This window comes from Mugil cephalus, chromosome 5 (genome assembly GCF_022458985.1).
Source record: "Mugil cephalus isolate CIBA_MC_2020 chromosome 5, CIBA_Mcephalus_1.1, whole genome shotgun sequence".
NCBI lineage: Eukaryota > Metazoa > Chordata > Actinopteri > Mugiliformes > Mugilidae > Mugil > Mugil cephalus.
In genome coordinates this window covers 15,827,323-15,839,942 of record NC_061774.1, presented here as the reverse complement: position 1 = coordinate 15,839,942, position 12,620 = coordinate 15,827,323, and the positions used below count along the sequence as shown (strand labels likewise).

General features: G+C 45.3%; 1 protein-coding gene across 4 annotated transcripts; it reads right to left on the bottom strand.

Moving 5' to 3' along the window:
- Positions 1 to 15: 15 nt before the first annotated feature.
- Positions 16 to 12,414, bottom strand: zgc:66447 (SLAIN motif-containing protein-like). Of its 4 annotated transcripts, none has more exons than XM_047585101.1 (9): positions 12,139 to 12,411; positions 11,014 to 11,675; positions 7,465 to 7,601; positions 5,889 to 6,017; positions 3,793 to 3,933; positions 3,297 to 3,626; positions 3,038 to 3,181; positions 2,006 to 2,309; positions 16 to 1,077 (listed from the first exon to the last, which is right to left on the bottom strand). In XM_047585101.1, the coding sequence occupies exons 2-9, from the start codon at positions 11,664 to 11,666 to the stop codon at positions 1,023 to 1,025; spliced, it is 1,893 nt and encodes a 630-aa protein (XP_047441057.1). In that variant the 5' UTR covers positions 11,667 to 11,675; positions 12,139 to 12,411; the 3' UTR covers positions 16 to 1,022. The 4 variants fall into 4 exon arrangements, with proteins under 4 accessions (XP_047441057.1, XP_047441058.1, XP_047441060.1 ...); XM_047585102.1 differs by having other exon boundaries at positions 11,014 to 11,670; XM_047585104.1 differs by lacking the exon at positions 3,038 to 3,181 and having other exon boundaries at positions 12,139 to 12,414.
- Between the last annotated feature and the right edge of the window lie 206 nt (positions 12,415 to 12,620).

The following is a 12,620-nucleotide window of genomic DNA, read 5'->3' as shown; positions in this document are numbered from 1 at the left end:
TGACCAGAAATACAATTACAGTTTCAGGGTAGTCTTTATTTATCATTTTCTTTACAGCTCCTAATTTTCAGAGGCACACTTCATGAGGGTGCATAGCTGACGAAGGCACAAGGCCTTTGTGCATAAACGTTTTTTTTATTTATTTTTTATTACAGAGATTTCCAAACACTCAAATCCATACCTGGATATCCAGTAAAATGTATGGAAAACTCAGTATTGTAACAGTACCTTTATTGACTCAAGATCACTTTCAGAGTTGAGGAGTTGTAGCTGTAACGCACCTTGGCACAGACAATATTTTTCCTTTTTTTTTTAAATGTAATTCACAAGGGCAGTGTGGTTTACGGGAGCTGCATTGCTGTGTAAGCAAATAGCAAAACACAAACACAAACAAACCTCAAGAGTTATTTTACTATGAAGAAGAACCCAAACATTCATAAATTCACTCTGATCGTCGCGGGACACATGGAAGAATTGTCATATTGCAGATAAAATTATGATGAAAGGCGGATGAGCTAGAGGAAAACAGCAAAACCAAGCATGCAAACGCTCAGCACCTTCATCGAGTAGTAATCCACACAGAAAACAAACAAACAAACAAACCAGCAATGTCTTCATTTAAATTGTCATCATAATCATTTACATCAACAGAACAGTTATACAACCCTTAATATTCCAGCAGTTTCTCACAATTACCATAGAAAAATAAGTAAAATTGACACAAACGAGTCTTCTGGAAGCACAGAGTTGGTCCATATTACAAGTGGAGTGTGCATGTGTCTTCACGTCTGCCTACACATCCTCTCACTGTGTGGGTTGACAATGTTTCATGCGAGGGGAAAGAGATAAACTACAAATCCAGTGTAGCCCAGCGCTCCAGTCTGAAATGAGGAAGAGAGGGTGTGGGGGGGCTGAGAGGTTGTACATGACACATTTGTGGACCCGGTGGTTGTTCTGAGAGGTAAACGTGGAGCAGTCTGGTGAGGGTTGCAGCAGTGAACATCCTTCATTACCGGAAAAGCTCAGTAACACCCATCTTTCCACGATTCATCTGAGATTTTAGTCATGCCCAAAGACCTGCAACGGAACAGGAAGTTAGTCTCATTCACTAGAACACGTAGGACATAAAAGCCTGAAAACAATGTACCATTATGATAAGGACATAAACCACATAATCCCTTAAGACATTTAATCCAAACACATTTTTTTCCTTTTCAAACTCCCATACTCACTGACACAGATTATTCAGGTCACATTAGCTGGACAGTCTAAACGTTAACACATATGTTCCACCTGGACAATTTAAGTCTCAACTTCACACAAGTTAACTGCACAAAAGGACCAATGCTACCTGTACTTGAATTTTGCCTCACTCATGAACATTTCACACAAAATAAAGTTGCTGAGCCCTACTCAACGCACGTAAATAGGGAATCTCCATGAAAATAGTTACACAAAACACTGGTGAGCTCAAATAAATAACAACACTAGTCAGTGTAATGCGGTGTCTGTACGTAACATGTTAGTGGATGATTCTGATGAAGAATATTTGCGTATAAATGTCAAACTCAGGAGTGACCATCATCTAAAACAGGGGTCTTCAACATTTTTCAGGACCCCCAAACTGATGGAGAGATGAAGTAGGAACCCCCTACCTACTATATGTGTTCTATATTAAACTTGGTCTAGTGCCATTTATCAATATACATCATTATTATTATTATCATTTTGCCTTCAATGTCAAGTTATCTTATCTCTTTACTAAAATATGTTGGACGTGTAATTAAAGAAACTTTAAAAATATATGAAAGAATTTTGCAGTGCCTCCGCGGGCCCCTTGTTGAAGACCTATGATCTAAAACACTAATAGCTGCCAGTAGTTCCACACAGGAAGCAGCAGCTTACAACTTAACTCAATCGTATGAATGAGGTTTTTTCTTTCTCCATAACTGCGCAATTACAAAACACCACATGGTGTAATAACCCTGTCCTTTCATGCACTCACCTCCTGGGAGGATGTGCAAGTTTGCTTCTTGTGGAGGCTGCGGGCGCAGCCTGACCTCGCCCCACCGAAGCCCTTCCTGCGCCGATCGACGTCCTCCCAGGTATGTAGGATCCGCCGCCGTTAGCGGAACCTGGCGACTGGACCCTGCGGCCCCCTCCGGGAGGCGGCGCCTGGACGACGGGCAGCCCCCTGGACGGAGCCTGGCGACCAGCTGCCATGGGGCCCACAGGATTGACGGCCTTAACCGGAGTCCGCAGGGAGAGAGGAGACTGGCCGTTGCTACGCACCCGGCTGCAAGCCATACCTTTAGTGGAAGAAAGGATGAAATCTCGATTCAGACTGCTTCTTCAGAAAAAAACTAGACACAAATACTGTTAATATGTACAAAATATGAATGTAGCTGGATTCAATTGTGGCATTTTGGAGTTGTAGACACACTTGGGAGGAGCAGTACTAAATTATCAAGGATAAGTTTGCATAGTGCAATAAGGTGAGTAAAAAGAGGGTTTCCTGAACATTACATGAGTAATGTCAGGGAAGATGAGACAGGAGGGGAAGAGGGCAGAGTCTGCGGTGTACGGTACAAGCAGGTTATACAGTACATAACGATGTGTGTTACTGTCAAGGTTCGATCAATTAATACAAGACACCAATAACAGATTTTTACATACAGCTGCACTACTTTTTGCATGTACTAATGTATATAGATTTTGCTGTTTTTATATATTTAAAATACCTTTTTATTCTTTGTTTTTTTTTTCATGGGATGTATTTGTGAGAAAGTCACATTAACTATGGATATGGGGGGAGAATTTACTAAACACTAAAAACAACATTTCTCAAGGATTTTAGCGATTGGCAAAATAATACCAGTGAATTTTAAACATTTTAAAGCTTAAAAAAAAACACTATTTCTATAGATGTTAGGAAAAGGCAAAGTGGAAGGATTAAAGCGATGCTACATGTGCAAGGGGACGGATGTGCTCTTAAGTGAGAGGAGCGGTGGGGACCAGGTGAGGAGGACGGGGTTACCTGTGGAGGGGGAGTGAGTCAGGTGAGACATGCGGTTGCCAGAGCTCTGGAGGTTAGCCTCCATGCTGCGGCTGTTTCTGACTGCTTCCAGGGAACGTAGGCTGGTGCGGGGGGCCAGATTAGGCATGCTGTGCCTCAACTCCTCTGGAACCACACACACACGACACTTTTAAAAGGCTGCATACTTACAACTTCGATACAAGAATCTGTGATGTGTCCTTCTTGATTTAGAGTTAAAAAAAAAAAAAAAAAGGCTTACCTTCACTCTTGGCAAACTTCAGCAGCTCTGCGCTCGGACCCTGTAGAGATCTTCTAGGCGCTCTTGTGCGTGGGGCTCCGAGTCGGCTGCTGTATTCCTGCCCGTGGTTAGATGTGGACGGAGAGAGGCACCTGGGTGAGCCCAGCGGCGACGGCGTGAAGTGGCGCCGACGCTGGGGCACGGAGCAGAACTCGTCCTCCTCGTCCTCCAGGCTGTAACTGTCGAACTCCTGGTCGCTGTACGTGCCGCCCCGACGCAGGGACTGCAGAGATGCCGTGGAGCTGCGACGCGATGCGGACGCCGAGCTGGAAGCGTAATCCTGCCTCAGACCTGTCACAAGAATATAAAGTTAAAAAGGAAATGGCATCTAAATGGCTTGATGCAAACACTAAAACTTTAGCGTTTGCGTCAAGTCTCTTTCTCCAGCCATAAACTGCATCTAAGCTAAAAACATCTACGGGTGCCACTGAGGACACCGTATGACAACTCTACTCACTCTCCTCCTGCAGACGAGCCATGATCTGGACATCAGTGAGATCCTGCAGCTTGTAGCCCATAGAGATGGAGTCGTCCGATGTGCTGAGCTCACTGTCTATGGAGGACTGGGAGCTGAGCGCTGAGTGCATGGTTGTGACACCTGTAAACACAACAGGATACCTGTTACACCTTCTCTTTGCAAAGGCCAGCTATAGCTGCAGTGCCCTCCCCAAACAAACACACGGATAAACAAACAAACAAGGGCTCTACACCTTCATAATCAGCATTTTACATATTTACAATAAGAAACTTCAACAGATATTTCTTGTGTGGGAAAAAAATAACAGTTTGCACGTAATGACCTGTTTGAAAAAGAATCTGAATGTCAACGTTAAGGAAAGTGTTTGCACTTCATAACTGGCAGTTATACTTTGCTTCAAGGTCATAAAGTCGAGTAATCCATCAACTAGAGGTGTGTGAGGCAAATAAAAACCAACTGCCCGTTGAGATTTTAAGTCCGACCGCAGCTTTCTTTCTAAGAACTAAAACTCACGGCAGACACGAACGGCCTTTTTAAATCAACTGCATCTGCATAATAGCACAACGATCATTTAATAACTTCTCCATAAAGGACATTCTCTGACTTCCATTCAAACACATCTTAAAATAAAGTGACCCAGGTTACTGTACTGCACTTGTACGTATAAAATCACCACTTGTAATTTAAGCCACATGTCCTCTGCCGTCTTACTCAAATTAGCCGTGTTCACCGGGGTCATGGTGGTTTATGTGTCTGATAAAGTTTGTTATTGTGGTTTCTTCCTCCACGGGCACCTCCACACGAGCATCAGTGTGGCTGCGTCTGTGCGTCTGCGTTGTTTTGCTTGTGACACGAACCACTCTTTAGCTCATGCTACTAAATCTGACCTTCACATAATGGTTATATCTGAATCTGACTGGCAGGTCACGGCCCCTCAGAGAGCCAGGGAGCCGGCTGTTTCCGGTCACCAGCAGATCAATCAGTGCAACTCTGGCTAAAACGCTCTTCGCTGAGCTAACACATGTAGTGGACGGCATGCGATTAAATATTCAGCAGCTAGACGCGCGGTCTACAGCATGACCACACCTACGAACGGAAGCTCTTTCGCTCGCTGAAGTCAACATGTTTCTGCATCGTGACTTCACCACAGCTTCGTTCAGCAGCATTAATGTGGAAAGACATGTCTGCTTATGATGAGCCGAAGTTCCTGCGAGGCACGTCTGCCTGACACAAGCCTAATGCTCAGACTGAGACAAACGGGAGAGGACATCGTCCTCCAGCAGCATTCGGTTATGTAAAATGTCTGGGATTAGACAGAACACCGTCCACAAGCCAAGCGTTTTCAAGTTCATGCAAAGATTTTGTTATTTACGGGACTTTTACAACGTTAGCAGCGTTGGTCTTTGCGCCGTGAAGCGCTGGATGCTCTGAGAGCTAAGTGACTCTAACAACTCTCACCACAAAGTCAACATCAATACACCAGTTTTTTGAAGTACAAATTACATATACTTTACATAATTACTGACCATCTTCCTAAGTACACCCGTATTTGCCAGGCGCACGTTGGTTTCTACTCATTTCATGCACATAGTTGTTGAGAAAGACAATAAAGCACCGTAAATATCATGTACACTTATTTTAAAAATAACATCGTATCTTTGTGCGGAGCTGAAGCTGAAATGAGCAAAAGCTAAAGATCTTCTGTACATTTGTCATACAGAGAATAAATATTAATAAATATTCAAACAATAAGTCAGCAATTACACAATAAAGCTCATTTACCCGTTTCATAATGAAATGAATGTTCGGCTGATATAATCAATTTGGATCGTAAACAAACAAAGTCTTGGAAAATGGTTTGCACTAATGTAAAGTACATGTGTACACGATGACGTAGGTAAAGCATGCAGAGCAGTCCTGAAAATGAACCGGTCGGACCCCCCTCCAGGACCCACTGCCGATGCGTTAGTGCGCACACATTTCAACTGACCCATGTCCTCACGACAACAGCTGCTATTCCCGCTGTTGCGTTGAGCGGAAAACGAGGAGCGCAGTGCGTTAATGTCATGCCGTACCTGAGCTGCCACAGGTTAGTAGGGATTTGTTAGTTGATTTGTGGTACCCAGGGGAGATCAGGCCCGAGCCCGCAGAGCCTGCTGTGCCCGCCTCTGATGGGCTGCTGTACATGTTCCTCCATCGAGACGCTGCGGGGGACAGGACAGATCAGATGATCTCACAGAGGAATATACACCACAACCATAGTTTAGACAGCGCGGTGAACGAGTGTTTGTCCACACAAATACCCTCTCTATCCGAGGCAGCAGAAAAGTAGGAGAAACTTTGATTGGTGGGACTTTAACGTAAAAATGTCTCTAGCGTCTTGTTCTGGACTACAAAGCAACATGGTGGACTCTGTGGACGTAGATATACAGGGTTTATTCAAAGCCAGGGGTGTCAAACATAAGGCCCGGGGGCCAAAACTGGTCCGCCAGAGGGTCCAATCTGGCCCGTGGGATGAATTTGCAAAAATTACACTGAAGAAATTAGCTTAAAATTTTTGACAAAATAAGAAATTTCACAGTTGTTCATGACATGTAGCTGTACTTTTTTTGCGCTAAAGGGAAAGGGAAACATTTGGAGTTGTCGTTATTTACCAGGTAATAGGCTATTGGGTAACAGGCCCGGCCCCCTCGAGGTCCAATCGGGCTGTATGTGGTCCCTGAACTAAAATGAGTTTGATGCCCCTGTTCTGAGCTAACGAAAACCAAACAATATATGTGGTGACTGTTGATAATACTCTAATAACATAACTATAAACACTATATTCAATTTCAGACAGGCTAACAGCGGTTTGTACAACATGTATTGTACACCGAATTCCATCAGCTGTTTTGATAACCTTTAAGAAACAAAGGAGGCTAGGTAATGTTTGAACTATTTGCAAAAATGTCTGCATTCATAGGCATCACCCAGCCCTACAAGGAGGGGCAAGCATTCTCAGGAGTGTCTTAAGGGCAGAAGTTGCGTTTAAATGGGTCATCTAGGCGGAAATTGTTTTTAAGGTTTCTTTTAGAACAAAAAGGCACCAGCTAGTGGACCCAGCTAGTTTCGTGGGCCGGTGCTGCCATTTAAAAAAAGAAGAGCTGTCCCGGGGGAAGGTAATCCAACCCAGCCCATGACTTCATGAACTCATTCAGCCCGGGTGTGAATAGCTTTGTTGTTCAGGTTCTGCAGTGAGCAGGAAGTGGGAGCCGCGGGCAGGATAAATAATGAATAGAGTCTGTTGGATCAGATGCAAACTTCTGTCCACATGTAGAAGCGCACACACATTCAATGGGAGTATTCAGGCTTTGTCTTACAGCTTGAACAAACAGATCTGAGCAGTAAATAAGAAATCGCACAATGGGCCACACTGTAACAGAGCAGTGACCGAAAGGCAGGAACATGAGTCAAAAAGGATTTTTTTTTTTTTTGGTTTGATTTTCCCGACTTACGTTGCTCATTTTACCAGCTGCAACAGATTCCTGCACATGTTCGAACGCGCGAGATGATTCTGATTAATAGAAAAGTGCGGATGGCAGATTGTTCTGATAAGGGTTTGCAGTGGGGTGAACGAAAATGAATACGTGGTTAAATAAACGTATATCTCACTCTGATCCAAACGGCTGATCAGGGTCCGACATGCGATTTCTGTCTCCGGGCTGCGATGATCAAGAGCCTGTCGGCACCACTTCAGCGGAGAATCCGGGCCGGCATCTGCCACTTGCTTTTTAGGAGACACATACAACCTGAAAGGGCAGAAGAACACGAGAAGGAAGTTTAGCGTTGAAGCAGGGAAATGAAAAGAGTTGGAAAAGGCGGTAAAGGCCGGATTAAACGCGCTTCTAAGAAGTGTTTTCCAGTAAGGGCAAAGCAGAAATTTTAAAGCTAGAGATTAGTGTGAACTGCTGGTGTGCAAGGTATGTACTTAATAGCATTAAAAAAAAAAAAACATTCACTGCTGAAAGCACAAAGCTGCAGCAAAGATCCCACATCAAACGACAACCAGGCTGCTTTTATTTGACATGGATGATGTAATCAGACCAAACAGTGAGTGATCAAATACCTTAAGTAAGTAGAGCATCCTTATCATAGCTAACACCTGGTCCGGTTTTAAAAAAAACACATACGCCTCATCTACGGCTGCTTGACAAATGACGCTCGTCTTGTGTGTGCAATGACAGGCGGCGCAAACACGAATGTGGACAAATGGAAAAAAGGGGTCAAACGTCCAAAGACGCAATTTAAGATTTTGGAGGCGAGAAGGTGCACGGTGCATAAAACGCTTTAAGCTCGCTATTAAGTTGCATCTCTGAACGGACGCACGTGTCAGTGGAGCTGGGCTTTACGCCGCCACGGTCTCCGATGCTTCCTCTGCAAAGCGTCCAGCGTTGCCCCAGTGAGGGCAAACAGCCGTTAAGTCACCACAAGCATTGAACCGCATGGGTTGGGTTTTCTTTGAGCTGCGTGCACAAAGGGCCCGGGCTGAATGGTTCCGACCAATCAAACACAAATCATCTTCCCATTGAGCAAACACAAAAGGACGCATTTTCCCACTGGAACGAGCAACAACGCAGAAAGCAACATTCAGGTCACACATCCTGCCACAGAGCTTCAGCTCCTCAGCGAGAAGAGGAGAGGGGGTGGGAGCGACTTCGTTCGTATACAAACGCTGCGTTTGATGCAGGACAATGATGCTCGCGTTTGATCAACTCGCAGTTTCGCTCTTATCACACGTGGGATGATATATTATTATTATTATCGGTATAGGGTGCAATTAGCCCGTGAACATTACTGCTAAATCATTAACCAGATCACACAGATTAAACAAGCAGTGTGTTGGAAGACTATCAGCAGTTAGCACCACACTGTAAACATTGAACACGGATGGCATATGACACAATCACCCCTCACTGCAAATTAACGCCGACATATAAAAACTTAACCCTGCAGTAATTTGTGTGTTTAGTTTCTTCTGATGCTGCAGTGTCACTTATGCATTCATCTACAGCAAACTCGTTTTAGTTCAGGGGCCACGTACAGCTCAGTTTGATCTCACGGGACTCGACCAGGCTACACGCAATGGTGCATTAACCTATAAATAACTACTCCAAATGTTTCCCTTTGAAACGTAATGAACAACTGGACATTTCTTAAGAAAAAAAAAGTAATTTCTGTTAAGTTTTAGGTCTTTCTTAGTGTCGTGTTATGTCCACAACGCTAAAAACAAAAACTGTGTGAAGTCTAGGAAGTCTAGGAATAGCAGTCACTTTTATTCATCCCACGGCCAGATTAAACCCTTTCATGGGTTCCCTTTTAGCCAGATGTTTGACACCTGTGGTCTACAGTCAGGGGCAGCATCGTGGAGACCCATGTGCATGATTAAGTCATCTGTAAACTCAGGTTTGTTCTCATCTGTGCGCGTTACGAGGTTTGAAGCTGAGACGTGTGTGTGTGAACTCTAAAGCCTCAGGAACTTTCCCCCAGGGACGTGGTGTTGAACTTCTTAAAAGTACAGCAATGTTGGGACGGGGCTTTAAATCTGGCATTTTGGTTATTTTAAATCTGCTCTCGACTCAATGAAGCAGTAAATGACAATCAACAACATCACTGGCACTTGCTTACGGTTACTGAGACATCGCCTTTATATGCCGTCCTTGTTCAAGTGTAGTAGCACTGGAGGGGAGCAGGTTGTTATGTAGTAACATGCAAAAATGACATGTAAAATTAGATGCATTTTCATACACCAGCCGACTAGTTTGCCTCATCTTTGCCAGTCTTGGGACTGCAGTAGAAACGAAGACAACCAACGATCTAAAGTGATATTTCAGTTCTTTGAAAAAAGTTGTTTGGACTAAAAGTTGCCGGCGCTTTAGATAGATGTTGCTAAACCCGTCAATTTTAATGAGCTCAATAGTTTCAGGACCAATTTTATCATACACAAACTAAGCTGTCCGTATAAATCTACGCCTGCATCTAACACAGTGTGGTTAAGAGTCCAATTATTTGCTTGTAAAATCAAAACCCGCAACGAACGAAACTGAACTTTCAGCCCCCGTTGCAGCCTCACTTCAGGGGGCCCTCACGTCACATGCTGTGCAATCCCACCCAAAGCAGTTTAGCCATGTGGCAGCATCCAGCCCGGGGCAGATCAGATTATGCTGCAGTTAGGATTAAACCGTGTTTTGGCTATGATAACCTCACAAAGCACATATGGTATGGCTAATGATGTGGAAACAGAAAAAATAAGTCATGAATGGTCTGGCTGTTAAGCTGCGTGGCTCAGCTGCTAAAGTAGCCGCCGGGGAAACACAATATGGTACCTGTTTTAGACAATGCAGTACAAACAGCATAAACAACCCTGCCTGGGCTGATCTTTGGCATAAAGTGAACGAGGATTATTGGTAATTAAAGGTAATGAGCAAAGTTCTTGTTGTTTCAGAATAATTGGGGTGTAATTAAAGGAGACAAAGCATTGTGTAACTGGGCTGCAGATCTATGTCAGGTCACTTTTGCGTGATATCACACTCTTAGTGACTAAAACATATTTTTTTTTTAAATGCTGGGACTAAAAAGCGCCTCCCTTGTGTAACCTGCCAAACAGGCAACACACGGGTCATGTGCCTGCTGTTTACCTTGAACTGAACACGGAGGGTCAAGTTTAAAGAGAGAAGAAGAAGAAGAAGAAGAAGAAGCAGCACTGTTGAAGTGTTATCTGCTTATGAAATTAGTCACACACATTCCCCTTTCATCTACTGCCTCCTCATCAACACTTCAAAACCTATCCATCTGCCGCGGTAATCCAGAGATTCACGCAGAGGGTCCAAAGAAAAACTGCAGCTTGTGTGTCAGGCCCGAGGCTGACTGTATGTAAGGCTTTAAGATTCACGGTTTAAACGTAAACCGCATAAATGACTCATCGTGCCGAGAGAGCTTTTCTACCCGTAGACAGGGAAACTTTACCCTGCGCTGCCGTTACCAGAACTCAACTTCCCCTGAAGGTAACTCCAGTGAGCCGCTACATTACACGAGTAGTTACTTTCCCTCCCTCCCCGTCTCATCTGAAAACATTCAGCAGCGCTAATCGCGGCGGAGAGAGAAGCTGGCAAATCGCAGCATTATTGGAAGCCAGTGACAAGCGGTGCAGATAACACAACGTACCAACTGTCCTCGTCCTCTACGTCTGCACACTCATCCTCCAAATCTAGGACATCCACTTCATCCAGCGCACTGTGGTCCACCCCGGAGTCGCTCCCTGCGAGCGTCTCCGACTCGTAACTTTCCTGAGAGGGGCTCTCTGGCGTCTGGCTCTGCCCCTGAGACTGACCCGCGGCTCCGTTGCTGCAGGTCAAAGTCAAAAAGTCTCCGCACGGACCCTGATCCTCCTCTTCGTCCTCCCCATCCAGTCTCACGGGCAAAGGGGACATCTCCTCGCCGCTGCTGCTGCTGTTGTCCTGAGGCGGCGACAGCTTAAAGTCCGTCCCGTCCAGCTCGCCGCTGCCCTCCAACCTGAGGTGGGAGTGTGTCACCCCTTCGCAGGCCAGTCTCTCATTGATGTTAACAGCAGCTGCGAAGTTGCTGTTGTCTCCTCTGCGGGTGATGGTCTTGCTTCCTCTGTTGCGCAGGGTCTCATTCTGGACCTCCAGCCTGCGAACGAGCTCCTGCAGCTTTCGGACCTCCTCCAGCTCCACCCCCGCCAGGTCCTGACCCCCCTCCACCGCCTCCTCGCACCCGGACTCCGAGATCTCCGTGAGGCCGGCGGGTCCACCATTGTCAGGCTGAGGGACCACGCTGGCACTGTCCGGGACCACCATACTGCTACTCTGAAGGAAAAGAAGAGCAGCATTAACGCAGCGACAATAAAGAGCAGCGTAAAGCGCCGCCGATTCAAGCTGATTGAAACTCGTGCGAGAGCAGAAATGCATCACACTACACGTCATCATTTCACCGAGCGAGCTCACAGTTGCGAGCAACAAAAGTGCTACTAATTTTTTTTTTTTTTTTTTTATATTACTACAAAGAATCAGACATTAGCGATGTTGAACTGCTTCAACCACATGCAGGGGTTTCAGCGGTAACCACACGAAGCACGAACACTTCCACTTACACGACCACTTTTTATCATTCGGTTACAATTACAGTCGCGTTACTGGACACACAGCGACGCGGTGCCACCAAGATATTAAACCTGTATGACAGTTATTTATAAGTCATACGTGTATATTTTGGGGCCCCCTCTTGGTTAAGGTTAGCAGGTTAGCATGCTATCAACAAAAACACTCGTACCGGTGACTGAGCCGTGTCGGAGCTCAAACTCCCCCGAGCCCCAGCATGAATGAAGAAGCTAATTACAAGCCCCCTGCAACGGCCCGCGGCTCCGTGGTGATTGTCGGGACACGGGAACAGGAACAGGTCCAGGTGAGCAGTTAGTCCATGGTCCCTCGTCGCTAGTGCATCACTGGTCGCATTCAGCGCCACATCGCTGTGTCGCTAACTAGCTTCATGACTAGTTAGCCCAGTGAACGGACCTCCTGCAGCAGCGCTAGCCCCTCCCCCTCCGGCGGGCTTTCCTGTGATATTTAGCGCCTCCCCATGGCTGCACACAGGTACTGCACTAATATATATTTTTTATTTTGTAATATTTACTGTAGCCACTTGGTGTCGCTATTTACAGCTTTCAAAACAAGAACGTCGGAATCGTTCACTAAAGTATTTTTTCGTTTGTTTTTTTAAGGTTTGATTATGATAAGATGACAAAAAATCTAATT